General features: G+C 37.0%; 1 protein-coding gene across 1 annotated transcript in view; it reads right to left on the bottom strand.

Annotated features, from left to right (window-relative positions):
* Window positions 1-20,555, bottom strand: part of Sos1 (SOS Ras/Rac guanine nucleotide exchange factor 1) — a 92,868-nt gene that overhangs the window by 30,361 nt on the left and 41,952 nt on the right. Inside the window, exons 6-10 of the mRNA XM_005360757.2 lie at window positions 19,459-19,602; window positions 16,749-16,859; window positions 16,571-16,669; window positions 7,795-7,922; window positions 6,393-7,048 (exon numbers count right to left, since the gene is read on the bottom strand). Of these exons, the coding sequence (XP_005360814.1) occupies window positions 6,393-7,048; window positions 7,795-7,922; window positions 16,571-16,669; window positions 16,749-16,859; window positions 19,459-19,602 (1,138 nt within the window). The remainder of the gene's footprint in view (window positions 1-6,392; window positions 7,049-7,794; window positions 7,923-16,570; window positions 16,670-16,748; window positions 16,860-19,458; window positions 19,603-20,555) is intronic.

Raw genomic sequence — 20,555 nt, 5'->3', positions numbered from 1 at the left:
GACAGGAAAGCACAACAATAAGGACAAATGATATAACTTTATAAGAAAATAAAGTACCTCCTTCCATTTAACAGGCAATGAAAAAAACTAATACATTGCTGTCTGCTTGTAGCATCGTTATGGACCTATTCATATTCCAAAATGATATTTTAGAAACAGGAGACAAATATAAAAATAAGAAAGTCAGGCAAAGTTTAGCTTTAAGGTACAAGCACAACAAATATTCACAATAAAAAAGTAGCCCAATTTGATATTCCCTTCTGGTGTGCAACAAAAATTACTCCAGAAATGTGTTACTTAGACATAACCCCTACTGTTTTCTAACCCACCAGAGGTAACATTCTTCTTACATTTTTCCTGCCATGTTCATAGCTTCTCTGTTTCTTCCTCTCCATACCTTCTTTATACAAATACCTACTGAGTCTAGTCTCAAGCTCTTAGCATAGACCACGTTTCTTCAACTATAAGCTATAGTTACTTTGATGTTTTTTGTTTTGTTTTCTGAGATGGGGTCTCATATAGCTCATATTGACCTAGAACTCAATATGTAGCTGAGAATGACTTTGAACATTTAATCCTCCTTCCTCTATCTCCTGAGTGCTATAGGCAGAGATGACAGACGTGTCAACACCAGTTTATGAGTTGTATGCTAGAGATTGAATCCAGAGCTTCATGCATGCTAGGCAAGCATTCAACTGAGCTGCATTCCCAGACCGTGGTTACTATTTTTTGCTGGCATTCTAGCTGACCCCACCCATGGATAATTCTTTGTTATTTGGTGTACATTTTTCAAAATCCTCTGAACTATATCTACAGTATATCTAGTGTTCAGAATATAGCACATTAGATTTTAGGTCATCAGTTCTCCTTCTTCTGTCTGTAACACTTGACATTAAATATGACAAGGTCATAAGACTTATGAAATATTTATTACATTACAAATCTATTTATGAAGAACACCCTTCCCCCATCCACCATAGTGGAACACTGTTAATCAGGATGTCTGCTCATGTGATAATACTCCCTTTTAATACAGCCATTTAAAACCTCAAGAAACAATAAGCTCCTCAGCAAGAACTTATAAACAATCACTTTTGAATTCCTTAAAAAAAGGAAACAGACGCTATGCTGACGCACAAACACTTAAAAAAATCACGTTTAAAAATAGAAGAGCACTGCCCTATAGATCAAAAATCGTTCAGAGACTTTAAAGTTAGACGCCTAAACTGAACTTATGCAAGATACAGACTCAAATCTAATGTAGAATTTTGAATATTTATGAGTACAAAGATAGCAGTAAATACATCAAAGAAAAAGATCTTAAGTTTTCTCAATTTCATCTTCAACAAAAGAAGTTTACCACAGAAAGGAAAGAGTGTTGTAGATTATCATTATCCTTCCCTCGATGCCATCCCGTTTTCTATCATACACCCCAACTGATAGACCGCCACCACCAACCATCTTCCTACCAGTGTTGCTCTAGCTCAGAATTGGCTGCATTTCATTTCCTACAGCAACTCTGTGAAATGAACTTCCCGCTCCCCTTTCCCTTGTGACACTGCTTTGTGATTGCTTACTCTAGGGTAAGGAAACCGTTTCTCTGTGTTGCTGCCAAATTTAAAATAATCCACCCAACTGAGTAGTTTTTCTTCTAGAATTCAGGATGAATTCCCTAAAATCTGATATGTCCAAAAACACTGGGAATGAAAGACAAGCTATAAATTAGACTCTACCTCAGATTGTCATAATTCATGTATGTTACGCATATTTTAACTCACCTAGATATAAATGTATTTTTCCAGAAAGCTTTCTGTTTACAGAATGAGCTCTTCTGACAGCCCAATGACTGGGCTTTGTCAGGAAAAAAAAATACAGGGGGCAAACACCTGTACCCCCAGCATTCGGGGCTGATGAACTTAGTGCCAGCCTGGCTACCTGGCCTCCATCAATAAATCAGAAAAGTCAATAAAATGATGGAGCTAAGGGTATAGGCCAGTGATAGAATAGTTTTCATGCCCAGAAATAAGCAGCAGGATCTAACTGCATGCAAATCTACACATAACAATTCTCAGAACTTATTACCTATTTCAATAAAAAACAAAAACTATATCTCTTCATAATATACCCACCTGTATTTGCCCCAAATGAATAACTATTGTAATTAAAACCCCATTTTTTTCTATTATTAATCATGTATAACTTTTAAAGTGTTATCATACTAAACTAACTTTTTAAAACTTAGTTTGAAACTATCAGTGGGACATGAACATATATTCTCCTGAATAAGGCAATTAATTTCTAGGTTTAATTCTGTAATTAACCGATAGGATTTCTAGCAAATTAAACAACTCTTAGAGGACTTGGACTTTTGTTTATAAACTGAGGGTGTGTACAGTTCCTGGCACTACAGGTGTGTAGCCCTTGTTTGTAATAATTGTTGTAACATTTGAGAAATCAAGTTAGCTGAAGTTAAACCAGAGTTAATCATATGCAAGCCAGCTTTCTCTTCTGTTTTTTCAGTATGTCTGAGCAACTTAAAATAGACGATGTCTAAGTGCTATTACATCATTAGTTGAATTCCATCATGTAGTATATAGAGTGCCTTTCACTATATAATAAAAAAGTGAGTTATTAATTTTAGCTTTTGTTTCAGTGTAAGCTACAACTTGTCCTGCATGTTTTAAACAAAAACACCTAATAACAAACTAACCAAATCAAAAGTTTCTTTTTTTCATTGGGGAGACTGAATAAAAGGAAAAAACAGACTACTGTTTCTATCAAGACAAATGATAACTATATTTGCTGTCATTGTAGAGAAGACAAGTGATAACTTCATCTGTTGTCACTGCAGGAGAACGTTTTATACATTCAGCTGGAGAAGAGCTTACAATACTGCTTTATGTCTTACAAATCCATGAATGTCTACCAAAAGCACATTCTATACTGCCAGTAATAAGTTAATAATGGACTCTACAGAGTAGTTGGTCTATTAAAAAATTCTATACTGCAAGTAAAGACTTCAGTACATAGACATCAAAGAATGACTAGTAAACTAATAACACTAGTTTCATGTACTTCAATCTCAGAACTCATCAAGGTTGCTGGTGGTGGGTTCCAGCTATGCCTGTCACATATTATGAGATAAAACATTCAATTAAATTTCAAAACAAGACAAACAATGTCAAAAAAAAAAAGCTTAGTTATAACATACTTTTTTTAATACTGGAAGGATTTAAATTTTTTTTTAAACTTTAAAAGTAAAACAAACTAGAGATAACTCAGAGGTTAAGAGCACTAGTCTGTTCTTCCAGAGGACCTGGGTTTGATTCCTAACAAAGTCCTATCTACAGCTCCAGCCCAGGGAATCTGACACTTTCTGGACTCCACCAGCATTGCACTCACATGGTACATGCACAGATGCATAAAGATTTAAAACTTAAAAAAAAAAAAAGAGTAAAATAATCTCATCAGGGAAAATTTCAGTAAATTTAACTTCATCAAAATTGTATAAAGCTAGAAATTTAAGTGTTATATTAGAAAAGAACATAGAAAATATTACTTTATACAAAAGCTATAAGTTGACAGCAGTCATTAGATGTATGTGAAAATATCATGACAAAAACAGACTTTAGCAGCATTGTATACATAAAGAATGAAGGCTGCTGGACACACAAAACCTGTTAGCTTACTGGCATACGCTTGAAAGTACACTCATTCATAAAAAAATAAGACTTGCCAAAAAAAGTATTTGGGTATAGCTTAGAACTGCTAATCATAAATTAATTCTGTTAAATAAATCCGCTATGTACAGACATGTTGTAAAAACAGATTGTAGATTTCAGAATACAGAAACAAGTAGCAATTGACTTTTGATAGAAAAAAAAAGAAAAGAACACTTGGCTCTACTAAGTCTCCAGTGATCATCACTGACTGTGCTGTTAGGAAAATAAACTGTCTTTAATATTCAGAGGGAAGATACAAGAGATTATTTACTCTACATAGTCTAAGAATGCCATTCAATACAAACGTTGATTTTTTTTCCCTTGTGATTTATATGGTTTTTGCTTTGTCCTTTTCTTAGAAAACAAACAAGCAAACACTATTAAGGATAAAATGAACAGGTTTTAGATTCACAGGATTTAAAAACAAAGACAATATTTTAAATCCACAAATTTTGAGTGAACAAAGTATTTTTATAATTTTATAATTTTCTCCCTACCCCCCCTCATTTTTTTTAGAGATAAGGTTCTCTGTGTATCTCTGAGACCAGGCTGGCCTCGAACTCAGAGAGATCTGCCTGCCTCTGCCTCCCAATTGCTAGGGATCAAAGGTGTGCACCACCACTGCCTGGCTGGAATGTTAAACAGTATATAGCAGGTTGATGAAGATCAAATGAATAGACAGGTCATAATAATTACAGAAAACTGTAACTCTTAAAAACAGCTTTCTATGTAAAAAGAAAGGTAACCTATTTTTATATAAGTACAGAATAGCTTAAATTTTTTAATATATACTTTTTTATTTTTGAGTAATAAACACAATGCATATATAAGTTTCTAGGTGACAACTTAGAGTAAAACTGGAACCCCAGATGAGTCTTCTTTTATTATTCAACAAGTCTCAGACACTGTGCACTACCACTTAATAATTCGTGTTCAGAGAAGCCACGTCACTTTACTGTGTGACTAAAAAGTAAGGAAAACTCACCTTGGGAAATGCTATCTATTTACTATGGAAAAGGTTCTCAAAGATCTACCTGTTAGGAGTCCAAAAAACAGACAGCAAAACTAAACTCTAACTTCTATATCCCAGAGATATGTGGATAATGGCATGTTTGTATTATAAAGTAGCTTGAGAACGCTAATATAAAATAGTACTCAAATTTAACTTCTCTCCCTTTGGTAGTTCCCGCCGTATAAAGCTCTGCTTGTATACTGACTAAAGTGAACAGAAAAAGCCTTGTTAAGTGCTATTCTATTCAGTTTTACTTAAGTGGATAAACAAATGGCTATTTTAAATCTCATTAGCACCAAAAAACTTCCAAAGGAAACAGGGAATCCACTTATAGGATTTGTTTAAAAAAAAAAATGGGAAAATATTTTTTCCTCCAGAAACATGGATTACCTAAAAATAGGAATATATTTAACGGGACATATGGGGAAAGAGGTTACTTTCCACATTCAGGTACCTAAGAATATTGTATTATGAGTTATACTGACTTTAAATCACACACGTCTTTTAAAGAAAAAACATTCTTTAAAAATTTGCACTTACAATTAAATAGCTTTCACATTCGGTATTTCATTTATGCTTTTCAGCAAAACACTAAGGTAGCTATTTTGATGTTAATTTTTGAGATGAAAAACTATGGTTCTGAGACATGAAGGGACACTGTATGAGTTCAGTGCTGTCTACACCACCTCGGTGCTAAGATGTGTCAATGATCAGACGTCCTACTGTGTTGGAGCATATGAAATGACTGACTTGCGTATGCCCATACCTCTTTACCACAGCATTTAACCCTGCCTAGCATCTTTCTAGGTTGTTCAGATTGGTCTGTCATTAAAACCTGCTAAGATAAAACTGTTTGCATAGATAACACTAAGAACAGAATACTGAAAATGGTTTCCAGATTTCCTGAATAGACACAGAATGGAGACTAAGAAAGGGCAATACTGTATATATTTTTATATTTAGAAAAGGCAATACCGTACATATTTTATATTTAGAAAAGGCAGTATCATATATATTTTATTTAGAAAAGGCAATGCCATATATATTTTTATATTTAGAAAAGGCAATACTATATATATTTATATTTACAAAAGGCAATACTATATATATTTTTATATTTTGAAAAGGCAATACTATATATTTTTATATTTAGAAATGGCAATACTGTACATACTTTTGCCATCAGCACAATTTTGATAATAAGTGAATACACTCATGTTGATGTTTCATCCTATTCCTTTACTGGCTAACTTTAGACAAATGACCTTTTCTCTTTGTAACTGTGACTCTAGGTTTAAAATAATGGTTGAAAATCTGGTAGAAGAAGTAAAGACTTCAAAGAAATAGAGTGAAGGTTTTGGTCAAAGCTTCTCTATTAGAGGTCTTTGCAGCTAGGCAGTGGTGGCGCCTTTAACCCAGCACTCAGAGAGGCAGAGGTAGGTGGATCCCTGTAAGTTTAAGTCCAGTAATTCTACAGAGTGAATTCCAGGACAGCCAGGGCTACACAGAGAAACCCTGTCTCAAAAAAACAAAAACAAAAAACAAAACAAAATAAAAAAAGGTCTTTGCTTGTTGTTAGTTATCTATTTCAGGCATAATAACCCACCCATCAAAACAATCACTTTGAACAAAGAAAGACAGCCGCTCGTGTTTCTTACCTGCATACATGTGGTATGTAAGCCTCTCGATCAGCTTAATCACTGTCCCTGCTTTAATAATCGGAATCCCAGCCTTGGGCTGCACGTTCTCTTCAAATAGAATATTCTCCTCAGAGTCTGGTTCTGCAAATCTGTACACATCCGCACTAGGCAGCCTCATCTGCTCCTCCTTCTCTTCCTGCAGCATTGTCACATCAAGCATTCGCTCCAGGGTACTTCGGTACTGCAAAGATATCAGTGCTGCCATCCAGTTGTTTTTCTCTTCGGCAGACTTGGCAGAAAATATAACACTATTTCCATCTTTCAGAATTATCTCAAAAGCATGCTTGTATTCACTGGTGTCATCTTTATCATTAATTTGTACCTTTCGCATAAAGAACTTTTCTTTAAGACGATATTCTGCATTGCTAGCACCAGGAAGTCTCGGCTGCCCGTGATTTGATTTACAACAAATCATTAAGCCATCAAAGAGAAATATGTGTCTCTCGTGTTTGGCTCCTACACGTGTAAGAGTTCCTTCCATTATGAACTCATTACAACACTGTCCAATGTCTTTCCCCTCCCAGCCATCAATATTCTTCTGAATCTCGTTCATTTTCTTGATTGCTAGTTGTTTCCCCTTCATTTGCTGGCTATAAAATCGACACGCAGACTCACTGGGTAAAGGAAGAGACACTATTAGTACACAGAGACAGAATGTACAGTTCATGCAGATAAGGAGGCAGGGCAAAATATAACTTAAACCATCTCTGATATGGTGCCTACTAATTCCCTAAATAGATGTAATAATACAGCTCTGGAAATTAAAACAACACAGACATTTTTTCAGAGTTATAAAAATAACAGTGATAGTCAACTATATAAATTCAGGTACAAAAGATTATTTCTTCCTGAGTACTAAATATTTAGAAAGATAGATATCAAAAATAGCCCAATATAGTAAAAAAAATAAGAGATGAAAGAAAATTGTTAAGTATTTTTAAAGGAACAAGACCCAAAGATAAAAGCACATAGCACGTTCTAATTAGGAAAGTGAGAGAGCTGCTATCTGAAATAATGTCTCGAGTTATAGTCCCTGAACTAAACAACACCTTTAATTGGACTTTGGCATAGCAATGCCTGTGGCTTAATCTACCCGGCACACTTTGCTCCGTCTCCTTCAGCTCACCAGCTGCTCCTCAGGAGGTCTTGTCTGGGAGTATGCAGGGAAAATGCACAAATATGAAAGGTTTTTCAAACAATACAAATTCTCCTGGCTTTGATGTCACTTCCTCTAAAAGACCAAGCGTGTCACTGACATCGTTCTCTTCATTGTTTACTTGAGGAGGGAGCTGAGGCCCCTGAATTTATACCACAGCTTCAGGATAGAAAGGAAGAGAGTTTACAGAGAATATTCATTCACCTTAATCTTCGTTTCGCAAGACTTTTGGAACATATTTTTTCCATGCCGCTCTGGACATTAAGCAGGGCTGTTATAGCTTGTTTCACACATTCCTTGTCGTCTTGATCTTCACTCTTTTCTTCTAACTGCTGTGAAGTCAAAGGGACAAAACAATAACCTCACTTTATTTAAGGATAAAATTAACATTCATTCAACTTTTCCTACTTCAATAATTTTAAATGTTCTATAAGTGCATCTGTTTAGATTTTATGTGTATGGGTGTTTTGCCTGTATATATGAACATGTGCTACATGTGTGCTTTATGCCCACAAAAATGAGAAGAAAATGTCCGATCCCCTACTACTGGAGCTGCAGGTGGGTGCTGGGAGCTGAACCTGCATCCTCGTCAAGAGCAACAAGTGTTCCTAACAACTGAGCCATCTCCCCAGCCTCTCGCTTTATTTTTGAAATGTTTTTCTGGGCAGAGGATATAACTGGTACTGTGTTTACCTAGCACGCATAAAGCCCTGAGTTCTATTCTCTGATCCATATAAAGCAGACATGTTGGCAGATGTCTGTAATCCCAGTACTCAGCAGCAGAGGCAGCCTCAGATACCTGAGAAGCTGTCTCTGAAGAAAAAAGCAGTTCTTACTGTTTTGTTTGGTAGCACATACATGTAATTCTAGCACTTGGGCATCTGAGGTCAGCCTGAGCAACAGCCCCAGAATATATCTTGTTACTATCTGTACTCACTCAGCAGTAACATGTACTCTCTCAGCATTCATTGTCCTGAAAAGAAACACCACAGAAGTGCTTCTGACTCCCATAGGATTTATTTTAGCATGGCACCAGACACAGAGATACCGCACCCCTCACACACTCTGTGACAGAGTTTCTCTGTGTAGCTCTGACTGTTCTGGAACTCACTCTATAGACCAGCTGGGCTGTAACTCACAGAGATCCTGCCTCTGCCTCTGGAGTGCTGGGATTAAAGGTATGTACCACCACTGCCTGGTACACATAGATATTCTTTAAATGTAGAGTAAAAAATAAAGTTCAGGGCTGACAAGATCACTTAGCAAGTCAATCTGTTGCCAAGGCTAATGACCTCAGTTCAATCCTAAGGACCCACATGTAGGAGGAAAAAACTGACTCCTCTAGATGTTTCTCTGACCTCCAACAACATGTTCCCCCATCCCTCTGCTCATACACTCTACGTGAATAAATGAATATGTGTTTTTAAAAGTCTTTAAAAATGTAAAGTCTAAAGACATTCAAGTCAGTAGCATACAGAGCAAGATTTGACAATTAGACAGAATATTGATCCCTCTGTATTTTGTTCTGATTATAGATATATTTTTAAATTATGTGCCTGTGGGGGGTGGATGGGCAGGTGTGGATTTAGGCATGTGAGTGCAGTGCCCTCAGAGGTCAGAGGAGGGTGTTGGAGTTACAGGTGTTTCTGAATCACCCTACTTGGATGTTGGGAACTCAACTCTTCTGGAAGAGCAGCAAGTGAGCCTACTGAGCCATCTCTCTAGCTCCTGTGCTTGGTATTTTATATTACCAATTCAGCAAATATGCCTAATGCACAAAATTCTAATATAAAGCAGATACAAGAAAAACTTGTCCAGAGATCATTTGATTTTCTATTCAAAAATGTTCCAGAGTCTTTTATGTACCTTTTAGCTTGTGTTTTGCACGTGGAATATATTGGCATGTAAAAAGTACTGCTTGTGTTTTTATTTTATGTATATGTGTGTTTTAGCTGTGTGTTTGTCTTTGCACCATGTGCCTTGGAGACCAGAAAAGGATGTCATACATCCTGGAACTGGAATTACAGACAGTTATCACCTGGCATGTGGGTACTGAGAATGAAATCTGTGTCCTCTAGAAGAGCAATGGCTCTTAACCACTGAGTCATCTCTCCACGATTAGTATTTTTTAAAACCACAAACCAACATATTTTTCCCCCTTTTTCTTCCTTTCCTTTTCTGAGACAGGGTCTAGTGTGCCTTCAGCTGCCCTTGAACTCTCAATTCTCCTGTCTCCCTTTTCTAAGTGCAGGGATTAGAAGTCTGTGACACTATGTTGGGTTTGTACAGTGCTGGGGATAGGATCCAGTGCTAGAAAAGCACTCTATCAACCTAGCTACACCCCAGCCCCAAAGTGGTTTGGAATCCATAAAGTTTTCAGATGAAATACTTTTAAATGTTATTTTTAACTTCATAGTTAACAGGCAAGCATCCAACATTTTGGTATAATAAAGACATTTTTTTTTGAGAAGTCTCACTGTATGTTGATTAGGGTGGCCTCAACTCAAAAAGAATCTACTTGCCTGTCTCCCGAATGCTGGGATTAAAGGTGTATGGTTACCACACCCAACTAATAAAGCCTTTTCTGTATGTGCATTCTTTTCTTTTTATTTAAGTTGATTTAAACTGGGAAATGATGCAAAATAATTGAAGCTAATTATCCTTAAAGAGGTGGCTTATTGTTGCCACAGGAAAAAAGCAGTAGATTCATATACAAATGACAACAAAGAAGCATTCTCTTGTTACTATCCATGGTGTGACTAACACTCAAACTTCCTACCCAGTGCTGTCTCTAAGATTATATTGCATTCGCACTGAGTGTCATCTAAGGAATCATATTGTAAAGCATAATGAAAATGTGTAGGTCCTCTACAGATGATAAAATTTATCCTTTCACAGGAAAGGAGCCACTCACACCCTTGCTTCCTTTTTGGTTCCTTAGAAAGAAGCATTGGGGAAGCCAGGTGTGGTGGCTCACAACTAATCTAACACTCGGGAATCTGAGACAGAAGGATCACCCCAACTTTAAGGCTAGCTGAGCTACAGAGTGAGCTTTATGCCAGCCTGGGCTGAAGAGTAAGGCTTGTTCACATCCACTCCTGGCTCCCTGACAAACAGAGAGAAGCAAAGGCAAAGCAGTTATTGTAGTATAATGCACGTACAATGGAGCTCCCAGGGTAGTGTAAAAGAGCTGCCAATGGAAAATGATAGGCTGGGCGGTGGTGGTGCATGTCCTTAATCCCAGCACTCGGGATGCAGAGGCAGGTGGATCTCTGTGAGTTCAAGGCTAACCTGGTCTACAGAGTGAGTTCCAAGATAGCCACAGCTGCAAAGAGAAACCCTGTCACAAAAAACCAAAAACAAAAATGATATTCACAGAAATATTCTGAAGGATAAAACTTGATCACTTTAACACAAAATAGACTGTACATGGTATCTAATTTGGAGGGTCTGGGTTTTTACAGTGCTGGGGATGGAACCCAGGACCTCATGTATAGTAGGTAGGCATTCTGCTACTGAGTTACATTCCTTCCCCACCTCCGTGGTGTTTAACTTTATGAGTTCAGTTTATCAGTAAACACAGAATATCTACGAACATATGAATTAATGATTTTATTTCTAGAAACTACTTTGCTCCACCATAATATAAAATGAATACCATTTACTTAGATGAATAAGCAGGCTCATATCTGTTCATGATTGTCAGTCCAAAGACCTTCTCACTAATGTACTTGATTAACTGAAATGACATACAAACCTACTTAGAACTCACGTCTTTGCAGGTTTAATCAAATGAGGCCATGCTAGATTATGACTGAACACTAAATCCACTCACCTGGAGACTTTGTGCTAAGGAAAGGGAGGTCTGGATGCTGACACAAAGAATGGGAAGTGGTGAACCTGAGGCAGGTAGAGGCAAAGCCTATAGTGAGGCTGCCTGTGAAGCAAGGAGAACCCTGGATGGCTGCCTCCTCAGAGCCAAGTGAGGACTCTTCCCTAGACCCTTCCAAGATGCAGACCTTGTCAACTCCTGGTTTCAGCCTCCAGAGCAAAAAGAATAACTCCTGTTGCTTTTCAGTCACTAAGGTTATATTATGCTATGGCAGCCTTAGAAAATATTAATTCTGCCGGGCGGTGGTGGCGCACGCCTTTAATCCCTACACTTGGGAGGCAGAGGCAGGCGGATCTCTGTGAGTTCGAGACCAGCCTGGTCTACAGAGCTAGTTCCAGGACAGGCTCCAAAGCCACAGAGAAACCCTGTCTCGAAAAACCAAAAAAAAAAAAAAAAAAAAAAAAAAAGAAAAAAAAAAGAAAATATTAATTCTATATAATGCATATATAACAGACTTTAACCTGACTTTTACAATGAAAGAAACTTACTTTCCTTTAAGTTACATGGACCCAGTATATTGCAAAGAGAATGGAGTAATTCTCCAGAATATTACTTAAACTTGTTTAATTATTTTGTTGAATCAATTTGCTAATATTCATAATCTTGGTCATTATATTTAATCATAACAATCCAGTCTAACTTTGTTTAATAAAGCAAACAAAACTTGTTAGAAGAATCATGTTGTGGGAGTGGATAGTTTTACAAGTGCAGAAGGAAGTCTTCACTTCATAAAACATTAACTTTAATGTCTCCAACTCGTCCACAGGTCTAAGGACTGTCTAGTTTGGTGGAAATAATGTTTTGAATTTGAGTAGTATTAAAATTAATAAAAACTGATTAAGAAGACATACTGTTCTTCCAGAGGACTCAAGTTTGATTCCCACCCAGGAGGCTCACAATTGCCTGTGATTCCAGATCCAGGGGGTTTAAAACTCTAGCCTCTGAAGGCATCTGCACTCACAGCACACGCACAAACACACTCACATATACTCACAGGCACATACACATGATCAAAAAATTACTTTTTTTAATTGACCAGTAAAATTATATGTATGTGTATATATCTGTGTGTGTAATATATAATTACACACACAAACATATACATACATACTGGTTTTAGAGACAGGGTTTCCCTGTAGCTTTAAAGCCTGTCCTAGAACTAACTAGTTCTCGTAGACCAAGCTGGCCTTGAACTCACAGAGATTCACCTGCCTCTGCCTCCCAAGTGCTGGGATTAAAGGTGTGTGCCACCACTGGCCGGCAAAAATTGTATATATTTATGGTATACAACATGGTGCTTGATAAAATAAGATGTTTAACAATATGTACTGCCAAATATCATTTTTCTCAGATGTAAATTTTTTTAATTTATTTGTTTTTTCAAGACAGGGTTTCTCGGTAGCTTTGGAGCCTGTCCTGGCTCTAGCTCAGTAGACCAGGCTGGCCTTGAACTCACAGAGATTCCCCCCAAGTGCTGGGATTAAGGGTGTGAGCCACCACTGCCCAGCTCAGGTGTAAATTCTTAAAATCTACTCTCAGCCATTTTTTAAACCATACAATATTATTAATTGCTGTACTCACCATAGTACACACTCATATATATGTATGTATGTTTGTGTATATGTGTACATAAGTATGTATGTGTGTATGTATGTATGTAATTTTCCGAGGTTAGCCTCACATCTTTGTTTAGGGTATATGTGTTGAATTTATTCCTTCTGTCATGAGAAAGACTGAATCCAGTGAGGAATTCACCCAAGTCCTCAGAGAGACAGGAGGACTGTTGGTGTGCGACTAGCTAATCTGAAGGGGAATGGTCCCATACATTTCCCCTCAGCTTAGGGTGGGCTGTAATGCTGTAATCTTACTATGACTCATCTAGAGGTGATCTTTAGCTTCCCAACCCCAAGCCACACTTTCTGAGTTCATAGAATTGCAGTCAAGCAACTGGCAGCCATGGTCATTTTATTCAAGGAATGTGATAATCCTTCTTTTGATAAAAGAAGGGCTTTAAAGAGCAAATTACACAAAGCAAAGCTTCAGCAAACTTAAATTCTAATGAGGTCAGACATCTGTTTCCTTTATCTTCCTCCATTATCTAGGTAATATGTGTTAATAAGCTAACTAGAATTTAGGCAGAGCCCCTTAACTTAATCTCACTTCTGTGTGATTTAATATTTCCAGAATAAGCTCATTAAATTCATTTTAATCATATTTTGATTAACCCTAATTCTTTCCTCACTCCTAACTGAAATTTTATATCCATTGACAAATATCGTCCTTATACCCCCAACCTCTAGGAACTAACATATTACTGAATCTGACAGTATTATGCTAATACCTGCAAAATATTACCCTATGAATCTGTAAAGTTTAAGGCATTCTATGTTCTCCAAATAATCATGTATATATGAAATTTACAATTCAAGTTCTTTTAAAATACAACACAACGATGACAGGAATTCTAAGAAAAATATGTATTTTTGCTACTCATTATTTAACAAGCATTTAATAAAAGATTTAAATGTCAGGTACCATGCTGGGACACAGGGGAGGAATTCCACCAGGCCAATGGGAGAAACAGGGAAACAAATGCTGCCCTGCACTGAACTGGCATATCCAGGGCTGCTGAAGCTTATGGGCAAAACTAAAGAGCTAGCAAGTGGTAAAGCTCAGGAATTCAGACTTTCTGTTGCAGGTGCCAGGAAACCAATTGTACCTTTCAATTTGAGAGTTTAAGGAAGTACAAAGACCATATAAAGAAGGTGCTGTTTTATCTATTCAAGAGATATGAAGATGATGTCATTACAAATGGACACTTGTTGGTGAACACAGATTCAATTCTGATATTAAATCATGAGGCGCTGCCAGTAAGGGAGAGAAAAGAATCAAAGTTGGTGTGATGGACGGGACTCAAGCTGCCCAATAAAGACGGCTAATGCCGAAAACATCAGAGATTTGGACAGGCAAGACGACAGTGGGAGATGTGGTGAGGAAGTGTCACGGACAGTAAGAAACATCTCTAGTGATGAAAACACCCAATGTTTTAAGTTGATGGTGCTACCTAGTGAAATAAGCACTCTATAAAAAGGAAACCAGGGCTCAAAAAAGTCAAGTGATTTTTCTCTAGCCACAGTTTGCGGGCAGAAAGACTTCAACAACTACAAAATCCCAAAACACACTCAACATACAAATACATTATGGCTAGATTCCAACTGCCCCTCAAATCTTAGCATTTGGTGCCTCCATCTGCCCTGATCTCATGCAGTCAGTTCTTTACCAAGTATAGATGGACAGTTCAGAGTAACAACAATTCCCCAAAGAGAAAAAATTGGAATACTAAGTTGTCCTCTGGCCTCATGGACAGTGTGTGCACACAAGTGCATTTACTTATGTATACACATGCAAAATAAATAAGAATACAAGCAGTACATCAGTGCTGAAAAGAATCCAGAGTGGAACAAATGACCAACCTGTCAGTCAATTTTCTTTCCTTACACTACCCATATACTGTTTACTTTGCAATGTAAACTTAAGTCGCAATATGATTTAGGGATATACATTCTCAAATGAGTAGAAAAATATTAAATCCTAAAGGGTGTTCTTAAAATGTGATTACCATTGCTATAATTTTTGGAAATCTTAATTAGAGGTATAATGAAAATCATCCCCCCACTTCTCAAGACAAGGGCTCATACTGGCCTAGACTGGCCTAGATTCGCTATGTAGCCTTGCCTAGCCTCAAATTCATAATAATCCACTTGCCTTAGTCTCTCAAATGCTCATCCTGTAGGTTTGATCCACTATACCCAGATAAATTTAAATAGCATTCTTATTTAAAAAATAAATTATTTCTTTGGAGTGTGTGTGTACTGTGTGCAGGTATGGAGGTAGGTCAGAGGACTACTTGCAGAAGTCAGTTCTCCCCTTCCACCATGTGGGTCCCAGGGGTCAAACTCAACTAATTAGGCTTGGTGGCAAGCACAATCTCACTGGCCTTTATGATTTTTTTGAGATAAAGTTGAACTCTGTTGCCCACAGTGGCTCACAACAGCTTCAAGTGCTGGGTTTGCAGGTAAGAACAACTACACCAAACTACCTCTTTTCTTTAAAAGCTATTTTGAATTCTGTGTATGTACCCACAGAGGCTGGAAGAAGGCACTGGACCTCCCTGAAGCTGTAGCCATAGGTGGTTTGTTAGCTGTCCAGCATGGGCGCTAGAAACTAGCTAGAAACTACACCCAGGACCTCTAGAAGAGTGTCACATGCTAAGCCACTTTCTACCCTTTAAGTTTCCATGTGAGTGCGCATGTGTGCGCACGTGCATGTGTGTGTGTGTACATGTATGGTATCCGTGTACATGGAGGTCAGGGACAACTTGGTGGCACTGTTCTCTTTCCTCCTTTCTGTGAGCTCTGGGATTGAACTCTACTTGCTAGGCCGTGTGACAAGTGTCAGCCAGTTTCATCTTGCTAGCCCTTAATTTTTCTTATCAAGCTGCTCAATTTTATAACCTTTCAAATCCTCATCAAAGCTTCTTACTTTTATTTATAAATTAATAAACCTTAAAGTTTTATGTGGCTACTCAATCCTTTAGAATTTCATTACTTCTTAATATTTTAATTATGATCAATTGGAGAATTTTTACTAGTATACAAATTCACTGTTTCTAAAATAGTAACAACAGTGAGTTTAACAGCTATAACTGCAAAGCTGAGCTATGAAAACCTATTGAACTAAGTATTATTTAGTCTTATTTTCATACTGGGTCCCTGGTAAAGAGTCCCTGCAACTACTGAGGTCCTCAAATGGAGTCTTGGATGCATACACAGTTGTTCTCAAAGAATCTTATCCATCTAAGCAAAAAGGCCACATGATTAAAGATAAAATTGCTTTACAGTTCAGTAGTAAAGTCAGAAAAAACATGTTGTTTACTTATTTCTGCAGATTTGCTTAAAACTGCTTCTCAGCTGGACAAAGAAAATGAATATACACTAATGGATATGGACACTCAGATAATAATTTTCTAATAAAGTGGCAAAAAATGACAGCAGACTGCTTTGTAAATACCAGTGAGAGCTTCCTTACCTTCAGAAGCTCAAAGTAATGCAGACAGTGGTACACAGGAGCGAGCAGCAGCCGGGGCAGGACATACTGGACAGCTTCTTTGAAGCCCTCGCCTATTGACTAAAAAAGGAAGAAAGTTAACTTTTTTTAAGAGCTTAATTTTCTGACATTGTGAAATTTGATTTAATAGTCACTCTACCTGCAAATAAAGTGCTGCCCCAGGCTTTGATAACTGACTAAGGAAACGGTCATGGAATCCAGGTCGTAAAATATCCCGAGCATATGATTCATAAGGGTCAAATGCTAGTTCCTTAAAAATAAAGACAATAAAATAAGTGTAAAAAAATCTATCTCCAAGGTAAAATATAAATGACCCACCACCTAAAATATAAAAAATTAAATTATGAACCAATCTACACAAACATAATATTTCTTTTAAAGATTCCAAATGAAAATTGAGTGGTTATTATAATTTAACAGAATAAATCTAATATTCTCAAGTAAAAGAACACATACTTTTTTTCTTCTAAGTAATAGGATCAATGTACACTAAGATACTTCTCTGTCCTAAGAGTGGGCAGACTTGGTTCTAGAAAACAGCACAGCTTAACAGATGGGTATGACTAAGTAAGACATGAACATTTAAGACCCTGATGTTAGATATTTATTTTCTCAGATTTAAAGGTGTTGGCCTAGAGAAATGGCTTAGCAGTTAAGAACACTTGTTGCTCTTGCGGAGGACTCAGGCACCCTCACAGTGGCTTACAATGACCCATAATTCTAGTTTCAGGATATCTCATGCCTTCTTCTGGCTTCTGGGGGCACCGGGAACATATGTGGCACAAAATCATACATGCAGGCAAAATACATAAAATAAATAAATCTAAAAAAAATTTTTTTTGGTATTGTATTTTACTTTCCTACTTTGTAAATCAGAAGCTTCTGTCATCTAAAAGTCTATTGTAGTTTTCACAAAACTAACAATCCAAACTGTAAAATCAAAACATCATTATTAATATTACTAGTCATCAATAAGCAAGTCTCGTAGCTAGGTCTATAAAAGTACTGATGAACCCTGAGGAAATATAGAGTAGGTTTATTGATTTTAGCAAGAGAAATAGGACCTTTCCCATCTCAATCCAGTGCCCTATTCCACTTAATGTAAAGTTAGGAGTGACAGAGATAGCTCAGAAGATGCCTATCGACAAGCCTGATGACTTTAGTTCAATCCCTGGGACCCACAAAATGGAAGGATACAACTGACTCACACAGTGTTCTCTAACCTCATACATGTGAATGAAACACACACGTAGAATTCCAGATTCTGACAAGTGTTCATTTCTATAAAAGCTAATTCTAAAGGAGACAAGAGGAAGGGTGTAGTAGCAGTAAAGAATAAGACAAATGACTAAAAGGTATGAATTACCTTTAGTGTTGGTTTTTAAACTACTTCTTAAGATTCAATAGAATACCAGGTCTGAAATCCCTTCCAGCTGGAGCTCTGGTCACTATGAGGTGTGACGTGACAGGGAATGCTCCTAGCTATCCTGCTTCCTTACATCTTCGTTCAACTCCTAATTTTTTAATTATTAATTTTTCTCTCTCTACTGATTAATGCTATCCGTGTCACATGCCAAGCCTCTGTAATTCCATTCTGTTCCACTGTCTGTCTATATTGGTAGCAACACTACACTCTGACACTACTATTCAATAAATCTACATATGTAATGGAGGGTTTCCTCGGTCTGCTGTTCCTCTAAATTAATTTTGTTTCTTTTCTTTTTTTTTTTCTGACATGGGCGTGGGTGGCAAGTGGTGGGTGAGAAATTCAGAACAGGAATTCTCATTGTGTAGCTAGTACAAACTATCCTAGAACTTGCAACATAATCCAGGCTTCACACTCATTCTTAGACACTAAAGACAACTTGCTGTACACTGACTGTTAACTTTAATGAACTACTGAGTTTTTCCATCCATAAACATAGCATAATATATTCCCATTTACTCATACATCCTATATGAATCTAAATATTTTACAATTTTTCTTAACAAAGGTCTTATATACTTTTAGTTAGGCTTTTCATCATCATCATTGTGTACATGTATGTGTGTACATATGTGTGTACAAGTGGGTCATCATCACTGTGTACCTGTATGTGTGTACAGGTGTGTGCAGGTCAGAGGACTTTTGGGATTCAGTTCTCATTCTACCATAGTTCTAGTGATTGAACTCTTAGGCTGGACCTCACCCAGGGACCAAGCTCAGGCTGTCGAGTCTGCACAGTGCTTTATGGGTGGAGCCATCTTGCCTTCCCTACTTTCTTACTGAGTATCTTCTAACACATGCAGTTTTTGCCTTTAAGGCTCTATATTCTGACGGCTGTCACAGCACTGAAATGCTCATCTTTCCTCTAAGCCGCTACAGTGAACTTACCTAATTTTTTTTTTAGTGTTGTTTTCTTGTATCTGCTAAATAATGACTACAAATAAGAACAACTCTTCTCATTGTTGTTTTTTGAGACACGGTTTCTCTGTGTAGCCCTGGCTGTCCTAGAACTCACTCTGAAGACTATGCTGGCCGTGAACCACAGAGATCCACCTGCCTCTGCCTCCCAAGTGCACCACTGCCCAGCAGACAACTCTGTCATTTTGTACTAGGCAGTCCCTGAATGATTCAGTGAGGCACTAGGACTGGCTGCAGTGTTACTCCTCTGTGAATCTGGGAAAGACAACTTTTTCTGTGTTTGATCACAATAAATGTTGACAATGACTCTATGGGAAAAGAGCAAAAATGCATTTATAAGTTAATTACCTGTGACTTGAACTGGAAATAGGAATTATAAATCTATTTTTAATGTAAATGTAGACTTATAAACAGACTTTCTTTTGTTATATAATGACATACTTACCTCTGCTAAGTCTTCAAAACAGCTTCCTACTAATGGGTGGGGACTGCCTTCATCTGTCATTTCTACAGTGTCTTCTATATGGCCCAGTAACTTTACACTAAGTTCATGTATATCTACTATACGACTAAATATGTTTTCTACATCCTGTGGAGAAAAGGGAAAGAAATATTAATTCAGTCATGGTGTATAATAAGATACCTTTTTAGTAAATAAAATCATATTATAACCAAAGTTTAATATACTGAGGAATTTTAGTGACTCACAATAAAAACACTTCAAAATTCCTTTTTGTGATATATAGTTAAGAAAACTCATCTCTGTCAATCGTTTTGCTTTAGAACATCTTGATATGCACAGATCCCCAACAGTTCAGCAGAGAGCAACAGGGTCTAGTTGTGTGTCTCTGCATTACATTTGTTGTGATCCAAATTCTGGTCGAAGGGCATGAAGAAAACTATGGTTTTATCCAGATACATAATTTTATCCAGACATGTAATGGGAAAATGAAGGAAAATTTTAATAGTCTATTCAACAAACTGTGATTTTTTTTTTGTCTTCTGTGTAGCTTTTCTATTGAGACTTAATTAACATATCATAAAATAATTGGTTTTCTGAGAGAGGATGCTAAGGATACTGCATATGGGACTTAAGGAAACTGTCTAAGGCAGGAAAGTATTTCCTGTCTTGACAATGACAGGGTTAAATATGGAGAAATAAATGTACAAGATCTCACAAAAAGTATATATTAAGTAAATCTTATCTTCCCTATGTGTGGACCATGTAAGTACAATATAAGATCTACTGACAGATTTCCCACTGTTGTGTGGACCATCACCTGTGACTTGAACTGGAAATAGGAATTATAAACCTATTTTTAATGTAAATGTAGACTTATAAACAGACTTTCTTTTGTTATATAATGACATACTTACCTCTGCTAAGTCTTCAAAACAGCTTCCTACTAATGGGTGGGGACTGCCTTCATCTGTCATTTCTACAATGTCTTCTATATGGCCCAGTAACTTTATACTAAGTTCATGTATATCTACTATACAACTAAGTATGTTTTCTACATCCTGTAAGTACAGTATAAGATC

The sequence above is a fragment of the Microtus ochrogaster genome, linkage group LG3 (assembly GCF_000317375.1).
Source record: "Microtus ochrogaster isolate Prairie Vole_2 linkage group LG3, MicOch1.0, whole genome shotgun sequence".
Classification (NCBI taxonomy): domain Eukaryota; kingdom Metazoa; phylum Chordata; class Mammalia; order Rodentia; family Cricetidae; genus Microtus; species Microtus ochrogaster.
Note: the sequence above shows the minus strand (reverse complement) of the source record. Positions and strands in the feature narration are given on the sequence as shown.